Here is an 18451-nt window from a genome sequence, read left to right as displayed (position 1 = left end):
CTGTGCGCAGTATTAAAATTGCCTGATTATGGTGAATCTGGCAGAGTGAGAAGTGAGATTGGACTGTAAATCAAAGAATTTTTCTGAACTTATACATATTAGATACACACAGACTTAGAATTAGAAGGGGGTTAAGTTAATAGTAATAAGTTTAAGATTGATCCTGTTTTTATGTTTAAAGAAAATTAAAAGCGACTTTTGTTTAAGTAACCATTTGTCTTGGCAAATTTCTATTGCTGCTGGGTTTTGGGGTCCTCTGGGCCCATAACAACTGGCACAAAATGGGTTTCTAAACACTTTTCCTGTCAAATCTGTTTTTTTAGATATTGATATTGCCGGAGAGTGCATGTATCAGCTGAATGTAGATCAACCTCAAAAATAAAATGTTCATAACTTACAAAGTACCAGCACATGTTTGCTACATTTCACAACCTCTAGTTGTCCTAAACATTTTACAGCCAAAGAAATGCTTTCTGATTTGGTCATTGTTGTACTATAAGAACACTGCGAGTTCTTAATTGAAAAGTGTTTTTAGTTTCTGAACCAAACCTATGTGTCATAAAATGTTATTTTAGAGATGGTAGCTTCCTTAACTTGGTCTCACTGTGGTGAAATAGAGACAACTAACTTCCTTCCCTATGTGATGCAGGATGTGCTAATAAGCAATTTATGTTGCTCAGTAGAAAATTTATGGTCCCTTTGTATGAAGTGGTAAATGTGCTCTGATGTATTCAAACAGCTGCTGATGAGGGAAGAACAATCAACTGTGAGTCTTAGTGTTTCTTGGCTAACCAGACACAGCTCACCATTAGTGGGGCCCACATCAGTGCTCTGCAGGCAGGGAATGTACACAAGTCTTGGATGAAATTCAGTTTGGTTTAGTTTATTAAATTTTAATTTCTAGATTCTGAAATGTTAAACAATTTTACAGCACAGCATTGACGAAATCTTGCATTATCCAAGGATCTTGTGTGTGAAGAAGGTCTGAACTATTTGGTTTGATGCGACACAAGGATGAGAAGCATGTATTGGTCTCCATCCATAGCCATTTCAAAATTTAAATTTGAAGCATCATCTCACCCAGCTCCTTCTCTCCTCTAGCCATATAATCTTCTCAGATATCAAGACTGCTCTTATTCTGACCTCTTGACCATCCTTTGTCAGAATAGCCATACCTTTGATGTTACAAACACCCCCAATCAATGGAATTCCCCCAACAAACCTTTCTACTTCACTTCTTCATTAGATGGTCTTTGAAGCCTGTTTCTCTCACTGTTTTAAATTTTATTTACAATATGGTGGAAGCTGATTCTGGCCATCTAAATTTGTTCTGCCCAATTACACCCAAATGAACTCCAACCCCATACATTTTGGAGGGTGGGAGGAAACCCTCACGTACAAACACCTTAGACAGCTCCAGATTCGAACCCTGGTCCCTGATGCTGTAATAGCGTCACGCTACCCACCCACTATGCTAACAGTGCCAGCTTCTGTATTATCAAATGAGGGTTAAATATCCAGTGAGTACTGCACTGAGATGTTTTGAATAGAAAAGATTATTGCTTCTAAAATAAAAGAGCCATTGGGTATGGCTATTCCACTTGGTAAAGAAGTTTATGGATTTAAATTGATAGCAGATTCTATCTTTTGCAATCCCCTCCAGTAACATACTAGCATGGAGTTCCCTGTTCTCTGGGTTGCTCTTCAAGCTTTATTTTTTGTTTTTAAAAAGCTGCCCTCCAGTCTTGTTGAACCTCATAATGATGATGCAAATATATCTTCCAGGGCTTCTGTAATTTTAGTGGAGCAATTTGAAGGGGCTGAATGCCCTACTCCTGTTTATAATTTGTATGTAATAAATTCATATGTTTGTATCTTTCACGGCCTCATCAATGGGACACCCAGTCTCGCCCGTGAGTTGGTAGTTCTGAGAGTCATTGCTGGCACTTGCCATGTTTCCAGCCCGAAAATGGCCAGAGTCCTTCGGTGATTACTGAGGCACCCTGCTCACTGGCGAATCAGTTTTCTCGCAGCTGCCTGCCCACACTGGTAGATGCTAAATATTAGGCCTGTGCATCGAGGTGTGTTCTCCTTGTCAGCATTCTGGCTCGAGCAGGTTAGGTGAAGGAGGGCAATCTTGGACCAGGGGAGGGTGGGTTTGATGGAAGAATCAGCCAGGAAAGGAATATAGTGCTGAGCTTTGCTCTTGTGCTGGGAAGACTAACACATTTAAAAAGAGGGCAAAGCAATTGAAAATTTTTGCAGTTCTTTTAAATACAGCAACCAGCAGCCTCAAGCAATCAGCAAAAAAAAAAATTGAGGAAAATAAATAAATTAATTAAAATGAATAATAATAAATTAATAGATTAAAAAATAGGCAAGTTTAAAATTGTAAAACTAAATGTTCTCTGAGGTAACACATAAACATTTGGTGAAGATGGGAGCCAATATTCAGTCAATGGAGTGTCTTGGTCGTGATTTGCTTGTGGCATCAGTTTGAATAAAATTGTGTGAAACCAGTGGCGTCACCCAGGTTGAAGGCTGATGCCCTTGCTGTTGGGGTCACTCTCTTAATCATCTCCTTTTCCCTGCTTAGTAAGAGTCACCCCGGTTGGAGGCTTTATCTGTAAACTTGGAGGAGAAGGGGTTAATTATCTATAATGTTATTGTTCATCTTTTGGATGGCTCCATGGAGGGGGAGGAACATGCAGATGCAGTGTTAGTTAAATGTTTTCAAAGAATGTGACTGAAAATAAAGTAAAGTCCTCTAAGGTTTATATATTCATGTAAATGCAGTTTGTACAGTGTAAGTACAGTATAATATTTTTGCCTTTTAAACTGTTTATTCTTAATGCAGGTGTATTAGTTAGGCATTGTAAGAGTGAGTCTCAAACAACTGGAAAGTACACTTATGTGACATTCTCCCATCCCCAGAGGTGCTGGATATCAGGGGTTTTACTCCCTTGGCTAGCCAATCAGAATGGATGATTTTCTTAATATGTCCTTATTGGGATAGGGGTCCCTACTCCCCAAGGAAGCACACAGCTTGGAAATGTCTCCGTGGTTTTCCCTGTCAATCACCTTGGAGATCTATGACAAGTGAACAGTGAGCAGGGGTCGATCACATGAGCGTGAAGTCTGCCAGGGACCCAGTCCATTGCAAGTTGAAAGTTCAGCAATCTCCTCATTAGACGATGAGAGGCAAACATCATGGCTCAGTAAGAGAGGAGTGAATGTCCATTTGGATGATCTGGCCCAATGCTGATCCCTCATGTGTAACTAAATAAAAATGGGGATCATTATCGCCCTGAGAGTTCACTGTATGCAAATTCACTCTGGATTGAATGCTCTCAGCTGACTAACTGGAATTCTAACAAGGTAATATTCCTCTGGGATTGGATGAGAGTGTCAGCCTGGTTTTCTCACCCTTGAACCTATGGAGTAAGTCTTAAACGTTTTTGATTTGGAGCAGGAGTGTTTCCCACCCACTCGTCCAGCACTAATTCAAATGTTCTGCAATGTCCAAAATAACAGCACCTGAGCAGAGGCGACCTTGTATGGTGCAGTGATATTTTTCTCCAGGAAAGAGTAATGTTTTAATATTATGCTAAATTACATAAATGTATGACAAATTAATAATTCATCTCCATACAACTGGTTAGGACTTGCTGACAGTCAGCTTTTCTACATAAAGCCTGTTGTACTGTCAAGCATATACATTATATATATATATATATATATATATATATATATATATATACACATTTCAGTTTTGCTGAATTAATCATCTTTTATTTTTACTTGTTAAATTTGGCCTATTTTTATTGCTTGGAAGCATAAATTCTCTCACTTCTGACAGGCTTGATTAAAACTATCAATCCCATTTATCTATAAATAGATCGCAATAAGGCAACTGGAATTTTATTCAAAGCTGTCATTTCCAACCATGGTGATAAGAACCTATGAAATAGGAGATGGAGGAGGGCCCATCCCTTTTGAGCTCCCCTCGCCCTCACCTTCCCCCTTCCCCTTTCCTGCCATTAAAATCATGAACGATTTTTCTATCTCCGTGTCATTTTCTATCACTATCTCTGTACCCCCTGATTTCATCAATGACCAGAAATCTAAATCTTGTCAGAACTTCAGTCGTGTTGAGCAATCTGTTCCCCATTAATTACTCCCAGTGAGAGATCTCATGCTTATTTTGAGGAACTCGCTGTGAAATTTGACTTGGGATTCAGTCAAAGCTATTTTATATCATATAATCTTTGCCTTCATATTTATTACTGCACGAACAGTATGCAAGCTCTTTTGATAGGTTCTTCAACATTTGACCTTTTCCCTAAAAGACAATTTCAATTGTCTATTGAAAGTTCAGAAGGAATAATCACCTTTTCCAGCAATGTATCCCCTGTTTTGATAATTATTTGTAGAAATCGATATTTCTCATCCCTTTTTCAATTTGAGTGTTATTGACAACAATAATCCCACATTCCCCAGTCTCTGCACCGTATCTGATGTTATTCATTCCCACCAGATTCTCTGCTTAGTAGAGCAACAGGCTGTAATGCGCGTCGAAAGAACCAAAGACTTGTTGATCCAAACCAAGGCTTTAATTAACTAAAAGACTGGAGCCTATCACAAGTAGGTCGACCAGTCCAGAATGACCTGGTCTGGCTAGGAGCAATCCTTTAAGTCCTGCCAGTAGGTGTGGCTATGCTCTCAGCCAATCACCATCATCCTACACTACCTACCATCGGTACATATGTACATATACACATTGGTGATAGAATCTGTACTATCACACAGGCATCCTTTATACTTATGTGGAAAGGAAATGCTCGCTCTATGTTAATCCATTCACCAGCACTCTTTTCCAGATCAGACCAGCATGAGCTGGGCATGAGGTGAAGCATTTAGCTCAGCAGGGCAGTCTTCTAATTGGTAAGATGCATGGATATATGTTTATACTGTGACCTGAACCCCACCACGCCACCTCAGCATTAATCTTCTGGGATCTGTTTTGCTATCATGAACTGAAAGGATTCTCTCAGAAAGACGGTTTATAATTAGGTTGCACCAGGGTAAAGCAGTTTCATGGGGCAAGGAGTGATAGACAACCTATAATAGCACAACCTAAAATACAAGTAACCCATTAAGCCCGCTGAGCAGTGACTGCCCACCAAGTTAATGACAACCCATAGTCCCATTTTGTTCTTCACCCGTTCCCATCAACTTCCCCTAGATTCTACTAGCCACCTATGTACATAACTGGGGTAAGTTACATTGGCCAATTAACCTACACAACTCGTATGTCTTTGGGACGTGGGAAGAAGCCAGGGCTTCCAAAGGAAACCTATTCACTCACATGGAATATTTCTGTATAAAATCACGCACTGCAACTTCATCTCCACCCTTCTAATAGGCTTGCATAAAAATAAAATATCTGCCCAGTAGTTTGCAGCTTTTATATCAATGGGATTCACTCAATTTATTTCTTCTCACTTTACTACACAATGATAACATTTAATACAGTATTCTAGAGTATTCTCGAGGCAAAGTTGACCCTGAGCTATTGTAATATTTGGGCAGGTGTCTGAATGCTTGGTCCATGGTTGAAAGCACCTAAAAGGGGAGACATGGAGAAATGAGTCTTAGTGCATGGAGGCAGGCCCTTCAGCCCAACTTGTTCATGCCAATTGAGTTGTGTACCCAGGCTGGACCTGTTTTCCTGTGTTCGGCCCAATCCTGTAAATTCTATCCATGAACCGGTCTAAATGGCTTTCCCACATTACAATTGTGCCCACCTCCGCCACTTCCTGTGGTAGCTTGTTCTATATACCCATTATCCTCTGTGTGGTTAAAAATGGCCCCCCTCCAGACACTTAAATCTTTCCCATAAGCTTAAAGGTTAAAGGATTTGAAGGATGATTCTCAATGAGTTAATAAGCCTGAAATAGATATCTCGGAGGAATCCAGACTGGAGGAGATGATCAAGTTGAGGAGGAGTGGAGTGGGATAGAGGGAGGTTGCTGGGACCATTCCTTTCCATGATGATGTCATCTACCTCCCAAACACATTGCTAATCATAACAAGATTTGCTTCTGCACAGAGATTTTGCTAACTGTTGGTATATAATGGAAGTTTAAAATACGTCTGAGTGAAGAACCAGCAGTTTTGAAAAGCCAACCTCCCTTTCATCAACTGTTGCATCTCAGCTTGGAGAAATTAATGTTTCCGAGGAGTCACGTGATGGAGTAGTGGCCGGACGGTGAACTCCAGCCCTCTCCAGAAAAGTCGGGAAAAACAAGAGAAAATACAAAGGCACAGAAATACAAGTTAAAGAAAAGTGAATATAAAGGTGGAAAGAAGATGGAGACAAAAGGAGAAAAATCAAAATCAACGGAAAGAAGAGAGGAAGAGAAGACAACGGAGGAAAAAGGTGAAGGCCTTACCTGTCCGAAGAGGCCCGCTGCGGAGAGAAGACCCCACTACCTCAGGTCGGTAGAAAGAGAACTACAACAATGGCTCACAGAGCCGAGTAAAAGTGCGCAACCGCGCATGCGCGACTCCTCGCGCATGCGCGATGCGCATACAAAAAAACACACCGACGGGAGGGGGGACCAGCTGGGGAGTCGATCTCCACAGCCGGCAACGACAGCTGCAGAACACCTGCAGCAAGAAGAGACCACAGAAGACAATAGAAACAAGAAAGAAGAGGAGGAAAGGGCAGCAAAGAAACAACAGATGGTCAACCTAGAGGAAGAAGAAGAGGAAGAGGAAGAGTACAGGGAAATAGAAGAAGAAAAGATAGGCAAGGTAAAGGAGGTACTTGCTCTTGTTAGAGGATACATGGAGTCATTTAAAGAATGGCAAACACAGGAATTCAATGATTTAAGAAGAAGAATAAACAACACAGAAAAGAAAATAAATAAAATGGATATGACCTTAACAGAAATGGGGAAAAAAATGGACAAGATGGAAGAACGGGCAATAGCAGCAGAAATGGAGGTAGAAGACTTAAAAAAGAAATTGGAGGAATCTAATAAAAAAACTAAAGAGACACAAGAATTACTAGCCCAAAAAATAGATATAATGGAAAATTATAACAGAAGAAATAACATAAAGATAGTGGGCCTTAAGGAAGATGTAGAAGGCAAGAATATGAGGGAGTTTATAAAAGAATGGATCCCTAAGGCCCTAGGATGTCCAGAACTACAGCAAGAAATGGAAATAGAAAGAGCACATAGAGCATTGGCCCCTAAACCACAACCACAACAAAAACCAAGATCTATTGTAGTAAAATTCCTAAGATATACTACAAGAGAAAAGGTGCTGGAGAAGACAATGGAAAAAGTAAGAGAGGGCAACAAACCACTGGAGTATAAAGGGCAAAAAATCTTCATTTATCCAGATATAAGCTTTGAACTCCTAAAGAAGAGAAAAGAGTTCAATGCAGCAAAAGCGATTTTATGGAAGAAAGGATATAAATTTACACTGAAGCATCCTGCGGTATTGAAAATATTTATTCCAGGACAACAAAACAGACTATTCTCGGATCCAGAAGAAGCACGAAAATTTGCAGAACAATTACAAAAATAGACTGAGGGATGAAGACGGGTAATGAGAGCAAAAATTATCACGATTGATATGTATGTGGGTAAAGACAAAAATAGACTGAGGGATGAAGACGGGTAAGGAGGGTAAAAATGACCACGATTGATATGTATGCGGGTAAAGAGGTATAAGAGTGAATAGAGACAACGGGCATATGTGAAAGTATCTGTAATTAGAGGAAAACATAGAAAGTATAGACAAGAATTAATAAGGGAAGGTAATGGAATAGAGAGAATAAGGAGGGAACTAAAAGAGTGACCTTTGTGACATATAAAAAACGAAATCTTTTCTGGGGGGGGCTGGGTGGGGGGAAAAGAGCGGTCACTGCAAAATCAGTTGACGCTTGCGAGTGGATTCGCAAATCCAAATGGAGAGGGGAGATGTGGTTGTCCGACAAGGGATAAAGGGCAACTCAGGAGGGGAAGGGGAGATTGGGGATAAAGAAGATAGAAATAGGAGAATAAGGAAAATGTTGGATGTTGTAGGAATGTTGTCTGGTAAAGAGTTGAAAATAAGAAAACAGAAATGGAAAAGGAGGAAAGGTAATGATGGAAAAACGGAAAGAGAAGATAAACAAAATATAAAATGGCTACGCTGAACTATATGACTCTAAATATTAATGGAATACATAACCAAATTAAAAGGAAGAAACTACTAAATTTACTGAAAAAGGAAAAAATAGATATAGCATTTGTCCAAGAAACACATTTAACTGAATTGGAGCACAAGAAATTAAAGAGAGATTGGGTAGGACATGTAACAGCAGCATCGTATAATTCAAAAGCAAGAGGAGTGGCTATATTAATTAGCAAAAATGTGCCATTTAAAATAGAAGAGGAAATAATAGATCCAGCAGGGAGATATGTTATGATAAAATGTCAGATATATTCAGAGCTTTGGAATCTACTTAATATATATTCACCTAACGAAGAAGATCAAAAGTTTATGCAAGATATCTTTTTGAAGGTAGCTAATACGCAAGGGAACATACTAATAGGAGGGGATTTCAATCTGAATTTGGATCCAAATATGGATAAAACGGGGAAAAAAATTAACAGGAAGAACAAAGTAACCAAATTTATAATTAAATCAATGCAAGAAATGAAACTTGTGGACATATGGAGGAAACAAAACCCAAAAGAAAAGGAATACTCATACTACTCGACTAGACATAAAACATACTCAAGGATAGACCTATTCCTGTTATCAGCCCACATACAAGGGAGAGTTAGGAAAACGGAATATAAAGCTAGACTATTATCGGACCACTCACCCCTGTTATTGGCAATAGAGCTAGAAGACATCCCTCCAAGAATGTATAGATGGAGATTAAACCCCATGCTACTTAAAAGACAGGATTTTAGAGAATTTATTGAAAAACAATTAAAAATGTACTTTGAAGTAAATACGGAATCAGTGGAAGATAAGTTTATACTATGGGACGCAATGAAAGCATTCATTAGAGGGCAAATAATAAGTTATGCAACCAAGATGAAGAAGGACTATAATCAGGAAACAGAGCAGTTGGAAAGGGAAATAATAAACATAGAAAAAAAATTAGCAATAAAGGAAGATACAACCAAAAGAAGAGAATTGGCGGATAAAAAAATAAAATATGAAACATTACAAACATATAAGGTGGAGAAGAATATAATGAAGACAAAACAGAAATATTATGAACTAGGGGAAAAAACACACAAAATCCTAGCATGGCAGCTTAAGACAGAGCAAACTAAGAAAATGGTATTGGCAACAAGGAAAAAAGACAAACAAATTACATATAATCCAAAAGAAATTAAGGAAAACTTCAGAGAATTCTATGAACAATTATACCGAACCGAAAACGAAGGGAAAGAAGGGAAAATAGATGAATTTTTGACTAAAATTGAACTACCAAAACTACAAATAGAGGAACAAAATAAATTAACAGAACCATTTGGAACAGTAGAAATACAAGAGATAATAAAAAATTTACCAAATAATAAGACACCAGGAGAGGATGGACTCCCAATAGAATTCTACAAAACATTTAAAGACCTAATAATACCGCCCCTCCTGGATGTAATCAACCAGATTGATGAGACACAAAACTTACCAGATTCATGTAAAACAGCAATAATTACAGTGATACTAAAACAAGGGAAAGATCCACTCTCACCAGCGTCATATAGACCAATATCTCTGCTAAACACAGATTATAAGATAATAGCTAAACTATTAGCGAACAGATTAGCAGAACAGGTACCGAAAATGGTAAATTTAGACCAAACTGGATTTATCAAAAAAAGACGCACAACAGACAATATTTGTAAATTTATTAACTTAATTCATGCAGTAGAAGGAAATAAAGCACCGGCAGTAGCAGTTGCTTTAGACGCAGAGAAGGCCTTCGACAGAGTAGAATGGAATTACTTGTTCAAAGTATTGCAAAAATTCAGTTTACCGGAGAAGTATATTAATTGGATTAAAGCATTATATAAGGGACCGTTAGCGAAAGTGACAGTAAATGGACATGTATCAAAGCAATTTAACTTAAGCAGGTCAACGCGGCAGGGATGCCCACTATCACCATTATTGTTTGCGCTAGCTATAGAACCACTAGCAGAATCGATAAGAAGAGATAATAATATAAAAGGAATAAAAATAAAAGACAGGGAATATAAAATCAGTCTGTTTGCGGATGATGTGATAGTGTACTTAGCAGAACCAGAACTATCAATAAAAGAACTATATAAGAAATTGAAGGAATATGGAGAAGTGTCGGGATACAAGATAAACGTAAATAAAAGTGAAGCAATGCCTATGAATAATGCGGATTTCTCAAAATTTAAGGAGGAATCCCCATTCAGATGGCAAACGCAGGCAATAAGATACCTAGGTGTGCAAATAAACAAAAATCTAGGCCAATTATATAAACTCAATTACAATCCACTAATGAAAAAATTACAGGACGATTTAGAGCATTGGAAAGAGCTACCACTAACACTGATAGGAAGGATAAACTGTATTAAAATGAACATTTTTCCAAGGATACTATACTTATTTCAGGCATTGCCAATACAACTGACAGAAAAATTCTTCAAAGAGTTAAAGAAAATAATAAGGAGATTTTTATGGAGAGGGGGGAAACCGAGGATAGCACTAGACAAATTAACAGAATGGTATAAACAAGGAGGCTTACAATTGCCAAACTTCAAAAATTATTATAGAGCCGCACAATTAAGGTACCTATCAGATTTTTATCAAACAAGGGAAAAACCAGACTGGACGAGACTAGAATTAGATAAAATAGGGGAAAAGATACCTGAACACATATTATATAAATGGGACGAAAAATTGGTACAACATAGAACTTCTCCAGTATTACACCATCTCCTCAATATATGGAAGAAGATTCATGTAGAAAGAAATAAAATAAATTACCAAATACCAAAACTAATATTGACGCAAAATAAGCTACTCCCTTTTACAATAGACAACCTTGCCTTTAGAAAATGGGAAAAAAAAGGGATTAAAAGAATAGAAAATTGTTTTTCAGGAAGTAGATTCTTATCCTTTGAACAAATGAGAGATAAGTACAATATAACGGGAGATACAGCGCTGGCATATTACCAACTGAGATCCTACTTGAAAGATAAATTAGGAAGCAACTTGAGTTTACCAGAGGGAAGTAACCTTGAATATGTGATTACAGATACAATGTTAATCAAAAGATTTATAAAAAATATGTATATTAAACTGCAAGAAAAGGAAAATGAGGAAACAAATGGTAAAACTAAACAAAAATGGGAACAAGATTTAAATATAAAGATAAAAAAGGAAACATGGGAGAAGTTATGCTCTGGAACGATGAGAAATACAATAAATACGAGGCTGCGTATGATACAATATAATTGGTTACACAGACTATACATTACACCGCAAAAGTTAAATAAATGGGACCCAACAGTATCTGATAGATGTTTTCGATGTAAAAAAGAAAGGGGAACAACAATTCATGCAATCTGGACATGTGAGAGAGTAGAAAAATTTTGGGATGATCTCAATCAGATATTAAATAAAATAACAGAAAACAATATACCAAAGAATCCAGAGATCTTTCTCCTAAGTAACATAAAAAATAAAGAATTTGGAATTGACTTGGAGGATGCACAAAAAAGATTTGTTAAGATAGCCCTAGCTGTAGCAAAAAAATGTATTATGTCAACCTGGAAATTGGAAGATAATTTGAAAATACAACAATGGTATATAGAAATGAATAAATGTATTCCATTAGAAAAAATAACATATAGTTTAAGAAATAATATTGAAATATTCGAACAAGTATGGGAGCCTTACATTAAATACAATAGCGAAAACCTACCGGGAACAAACATTACCTAAGTTGATGGAAGGAGAAGAAAAGAAAAGAATGGACTCAGTAGAATTTCTGGTGTATTTTTGTTGAATGACAACATTGTCTAACTGAATTAATGCAACCTAGATTGTATAACTAAAATGGATGAGAGGGGGGGGGATGGGGGGGTGGCTTGGGAGGAGGGAGGGGGGAGGGAGAAAAAGTCACTGTAAATGTGTGGAAAAGAAAAAGTGTATATCATGGCTATTGTGATTTATGGTGTGAAAAATAAAAAATTTAAAAAAAAAAAAAAAAAAGAGAAATTAATGTTTCCTTTTGTATAAATTAAGATGCTGAAAGGAAACTTCATTGTTAACGTCATCGAAGTGTTTTCCAACAATGTTTTTTTTAAAGCTTTGATTATTTTCCTTATCTGATGGTGATAAATTTTAAATTCATTTCCCACCCTCACTCTACTCTTTGTTGATACAGTGTGAGTTCAGGAAGTCTCTTTGACCACAGTATGCATCAGACCCAACTCTGAACTTGTCAGCATTTGATATCTACGCACATGGAGGCATAGGATTTGGCATGGCTTATTAAATACCGATCAGTCTGGGAAACTCCTGTCCGCTACTCCTTCTCCCATCCCCTTCTCAGGAATTGTCCCTCCAATGCAGGGAAGCAAAGTAGGAGAATATCCCCTCTGCCAAAACGCAAAAGCCTGGAGATGACCCTGGGGGACAGAAAACTACAGCAGCAGACCAGCCCAGGTCTCTACGGCCAAAGACCTCACACCAGGCCATGGGTTGCTGGCGACTGGCCTGTGGGTACCAGGTAGAATTCATCAGGATGCCGAGCGTGAGCAGGGCTCCAAAAGGGGCTTGGCAACTGGCAGCCTCCTAACTCTTTTCGAAGGTTCAGAACCGGGGATTGAGGAGATAGAACTTGGATATGACGAGTTGGTTTCACTGCTAGAACAGACTGAAGGCCATGAAGTTACAGACGTTACCGGGATGCAGGAGATGGCAACATTAGAGGAGGCAGCAGGATCCACGGACTCTCGGTGTCTCTGGAGAGACTCTTTAGCTTCTCTTTCTTGTCTTGATAATGGCACTGGACCAGTAGCACAGCTTTCTGTACCTTTACAGGACAAATGAAGGAAAAGAATTTTTGAGGAATACACAAATACACAAAAACTCAGCAGGGCTCACAGCATCCACATGAAGTAAAGGGAAACCAATGGTTGTGCTGGGCCCTACCTAACATCAGTTTCCCATCACTTTCTATTGATAGTGTGTGACCTGCTGAGTTTCTCCAGCACATTTGTGTATTGCACTTGACTCCAGCATCTGCAGACTTTCATGTTTAGTCCCAAAAGGATTTTTGTGCATTTTGCTTACGTGACAATAAAGGGAATCTTGATCAGAGGGGAGTTACATAAATTATATCTGCCTTCAGACATTGTGTCTACTGGCAGAGGAATCAGAACAGAGTAGCCTTTTTCAAATAGTAGAAAGAAACATATCAGGCTTGACCAGAAGGGATTTAGCTAAATGCAGCAGCGAAGGACAAGAGTGTTGCAGAATTCTAGTTAATCATAGCAGCTGCAGACAAGGTGTTCTGACTAATCCGCTAGCTCTCTTGTTCATCACATTGTCTGATTTAGCAGCATTTGAGCAATAAATCAGGGCAACATTTAAATTTAAACCTACAGCACTGTACCAGGACCTTTCGGCCCATGAACCCCTGCCGTCCAATTACACCCAATTGACCTCTAACCCCTGGCACATTTTGAACAATGGGAGGAAACCGGTCCCCCAGGGAAAACCCATGCAGACACAGGGAGAACATACAAAATACTTACAAGACAGTATGGGTTTCGAATCCTGATCTCGATCGCTGGCACCATAACAGTGCTGCCTCTTTCCAAACATGCTCCCAATAAAACCTAGTCTTTTTCTTGCTGCTCCGGAAATGTCATCCATTTTAAATAAGGATATGATACCATCGGCAATGATTAATTACATTCCAATAATTTAAAGATCTAATCTATGTTGAAGGTGGATATATATTTCCCTCTGTTGCCTGATGAGAGGACACTTGTATACATAACAATTAGTAACTTGCTCTGGTAGAGGGCAAAGGAGAATGGCTGGTCGTTGATTTCCCACAAGTTGACTAAATCAGCGTATTATTGCCCTCGAACTGTTGTGTTCGGTGTCCTGAGTTGAATCATTAGCTTTCTGTCCTCAGACTCACAAGGCTGTAGGTTGAAGACTTAACACAAGACCATGAGCATTTCAGTTTGAGATGACTCTCTTGAAAGGTAATGCAGCAGCAACGATGTTTTCTCAGCCTATGATGTGCCAAAAGATCTCTCCTGGATCCCAAGGGTCATCATCATAATAATAATGATAAGACTTGTAATCACTCAAGCCTCCCTGGCAATTCTGGGGCTCAGGAGAGTCTTGTGGAGCTGGCTCTGGATATTATTTCCATCACCTCTTCTGAGCCAGACTTGATTACCAGCAACAGACAAACCATTCACTTGGGTTAACATAGCATTTACAGACATACTATTTCATACTATGTTACATTCCTTGCACTCACAGAGCTACCCTCCTCCCCCGATTAATCCTCAGCTTTTCTCTCCTGCCCTTTTATCCACGTCTACTGACGGCCTTTTGGCTCTTGGCCTGTGCTCCTCCCCCTGCCCCTTCTTCCCTCCTCCCCCCAGCTTTTTATTCAGGTGTCTGTCTGCATTTTGCTCCTGCCTTGATTAAAGCTCAGGCCTGAAACATTGACTTTATATATCTTTGTTTCCTACAGACGCTGCGGCATTTTTGCATATTTACCACAGTTGGTGTCAGTCGACTTCCTTGTTTCACTGTAAAGTAAATGTTATCCTTTTACTAGAGCGTGGATGTCCTTTGTAACAGGATATTCACCAATTCTAGGTTTTGACTATACAATTGGATGTTCACGGGCTTCTTATGCTTAATGATGATATATGTTCGACACTATCCTAACCATGACCCTTACCCTAACATTGGAGGGAATATTCTCTGTTGCACTGGGATGACTACTCCTAAGTCACTTCCTTCTCGAGCTTTGTTTTTTGACAGTTTCTCAGTTTAAAGGAATTTTTCTGTCTGACCAGCTCCCTCTACACAGCACAGAGATTTCTGTCAATCCTGAATTCAAATAAATTTCCAAGGGATCATCTTTTCCAATGAACCCCATTTTATCATGCACCTATTTAACTTTACATTTCAGGGTACAAGACACTTTTAAAATGCCTATCCGGAAGGTTCTGCAGTCGGGAGCTAATTGGCATTATGGGTCCCTCAGGTGCTGGGAAGTCCACCTTCATGAATATTTTGGCGGGATATAGGTGAGTGACAGATGCTTGTGATCCTTGTATCATTATTACTGTTGGTCTAATAGGGGAAAGATGGTAAATGTTAGTGAAGTTCATTTACTGCATCTCAGGCACCTCATAAAACATTTAAGGAAAAAAAATCACTTATTTATAGATCTGGGCCAAGCATGAAATGGTGATTGTAAAGTCTGGTGAACCACAGAATACTTCAAAGGACATGTATTTCATGCTCTGGATGTGTCTGATCATTTTCCTTACAATATATCTACTCTAAAACCATTTCTGATAAGCAGCACCAAACTAAAGATGCTATTAAATTATAAATAGGAGATATCAAAATGAAGATGCCATGTAAATGATCAGAATTGAGGGTGAATTCATGAGGTTGTAAACCTCCCTTTTAAAATTGACCCTCTAGGTTTCACATTGCATCTCCATGTAGGAGGAGACATAGATGAAAATCTGCACGTCCAATGCATCATTAAACCACAGCTGTCAGTTCCTGCTGCATGCACCACCCAGGAGTGCTGGGGAAACAGCAGGCCACACAGCATCCACAGGAGGTAAAAAAAGCAGTCGACGTTTCAGACCCAAGCCATTCCTCAGCAGTAAAATACAGGAACCATTTTTGGCCTTCGAATGAAGAGCATTTTCTCCCCCTCCCTCCCCCCCCCCCCCACCCCAGAACATAAAGACTGACCAAATTTTTCAAAAGATTCTGAAAGGGAAGCAGTTGCAAAGACACAAGCAAGGCCAGAGCCATGGATCTTAAATATGACACTCTGTATATTCAAGAGGGAAATGTGTCTGTGTGTATTTTGGTCAGTATGGTTCATAGTGTGAAAAATAAAAAAATATTAAAAAAAAATGAGATGGTTATGAATAAATCCAAATAATTGTTGGAGTGTTGAACTTACTATCAAAAAAAGTAGTTAAGAAGAACACTATCAAAGTATTTATAGGAGAGGGTATTGAGGTTTGGTCAACAGCTGAATGACCCTGTGCTTTGTGACTTGATACTTTGACAAAGTGTTTTTTTTTTCATTTTATCCTTCCATTCTGTTCCTTGTAGGAAAACAGGAATGAAAGGCCAGATCCTTGTAAATGGGCAGCCTCGGGATTTGCGAACATTCAGGAAGATGTCTTGTTACATCATGCAGGATGACATGTTGTTACCACATCTCACTGTACTGGAAGCCATGATGGTATGTACATGGCACAGACAAATTATTTTTAAACATCAATCTGTGTGGTGGATGTTGGGAACATTTTGGTGATGTAATCTTGAGATTTTCCGAATCTTGATGGTCAGCCATGAAATTCACTTCTGTAAAACTTTCCTCAGCTGGGAACCCTGTTCATTTCTGGCTACTGTGCTGTACTACACCTGGTACAGTGAGAAGGATTCTTCTGTGAGCAGTCCAGCAAATCAATTCTAACATATGCACAGACCAAGAGCACAACTAGGGTATGCTGAGTGTAGCATAAATGCTCAATTGTGAGGGCAGGATGAGAGTACTTTTGTAGGGTTCATTTATGAGTCTAATGGCTTTGGGGAAGAAACTGTTTTTAAGCCTGTTGTTGCGTGACTTCACACTTTTCTCCTGATGGGAGAAGAAAGTGTGTCCTGAGTTGAATCAGTATGCTGGCTGCCTTCCCCAGGCAGTGGGAGGTGAAGGTGAAGTTGATGGAGGGAATGATATTTGCATGATGCTCTGAGCTGCGTTCACCACCTTCTGCAGCTTCTTCCCATCCCATGCTGTGATGTACTAAGCTAGGATACTTTTGATGTTTTGATAGTGGAGGGACATGGGGGATGTGCCAAACTTCCTTAGCCTTCTGGAAAAGTAGACGCATTGGCACACTTTTTTTGACAGTACTGTCAATATGGTTGCTCCAGGTCACGTCACAGGAAATGTTTTCTTCCAAGAACTTGAAACCAAATTCTCTCTCCATTTTAATGCCATTTATGAGGACAGGGGTGTGGTCTCTACCTCTCTATGATGTCAGAGTGAGGTTGTTATCTTGTTCATTTACCTGAACTACAATTGATCAAGTATGTTTCTCACAGAAAACCAAAATACACTGCAGGCTCAGATTGACTGCTACAGTCTTCATTGGAAGAGTTGCAGCATTTTAAAAGTAATTCATATCAAATGAGAAGAGCAAGGCACAAAAACCAGAATCCATATTGTCTACCTTCCCCAACTGCTACGATTGGAAGACACAAGATAAAGGAAAGGGCAGGTTGGCTGCTTCTTTTCCCCTTGGACTATAATAAACTTAAGGATCACCTTATAGAGGTAGATAAAACCATGAAGAGCATAGAAAAGGTAAATTGTCGTCGTCTTTTTCCTGGTTAAAACTAAGGAAAGCTTTAAAAGTGTCTTTATGATCGTGTTTCTCGCACAGAGGGTGGTGAGTAGACAGCACGAGCTGTCAGAAGAAATGGTAGAGGCAGGTACAATTATAATTTTTAAAACATTTAGACAGATAAATGGATAGGAAAGATTTCAAGGGAGTCAAATGCAGGCAAATAGGACTAGTTCAGGTAGTTTAGTGCCTGAGACTAATTATAATAATGTTGTTAACTAATCTAATGAACTCATTAAACTAATCTGTAGCAGAATACAGATGACAGCCAAAAATTCCTCAGGCAGTTGGGAGCCTAGAAATATTGATCCATTGACACCCATATACGAGTTCCAGTGAAGAATGTCTCAACTTATTATTCTCTGGAAGAAGTAGATCTATCATTAGTCAAATTTTATTGATCTCACAAGGTACTTTGTTGTAAATGGAGGTTTAATTTAAAAAAAATGAGCACTGGATGTAAAAAGACACAGGTCCATCAGTAAGCATATTGATTTTACGATAATGGCCATGAAACTTTAACTGGGTCAAACTCTGATGCCAGGAATACAAGAACATAAGCTTAGAAACACAAATAGGCCATTCACGCATCAAGAATCAGTGTGCAGAAATGTGTTCGAATCTGACTATTATATTTAAAGAATTATTTTGAGGGTATCGAGATTTACTGGAATATTACCAGGGATGAGCACGTAGGATTATTTGTGGGCAAGTGGGGATATTTTACCTTTGAGCCACTT

At 38.9% G+C, this 18451-nt stretch overlaps 1 protein-coding gene across 2 annotated transcripts in view; it reads left to right on the top strand.

The window, feature by feature from the left end:
* The window catches only part of LOC138741250 (ATP-binding cassette sub-family G member 4-like), a 125789-nt gene that overhangs the window by 70757 nt on the left and 36581 nt on the right, over nt 1-18451 (top strand). The window contains exons 3-4 of one of the 2 annotated variants that reach the window (XM_069895029.1): nt 15233-15350; nt 16411-16543. In XM_069895029.1, the coding sequence (XP_069751130.1) occupies nt 15233-15350; nt 16411-16543 (251 nt within the window). Of the gene's footprint in view, nt 1-15232; nt 15351-16410; nt 16544-17492; nt 17672-18451 lie in introns of those variants that run through there. The other variant, XM_069895027.1, reaches the window with a different exon arrangement.

The sequence above is a fragment of the Narcine bancroftii genome, chromosome 8 (genome assembly GCF_036971445.1).
Source record: "Narcine bancroftii isolate sNarBan1 chromosome 8, sNarBan1.hap1, whole genome shotgun sequence".
Taxonomy (NCBI): Eukaryota; Metazoa; Chordata; class Chondrichthyes; order Torpediniformes; family Narcinidae; genus Narcine; species Narcine bancroftii.
Note: the sequence above shows the minus strand (reverse complement) of the source record. Positions and strands in the feature narration are given on the sequence as shown.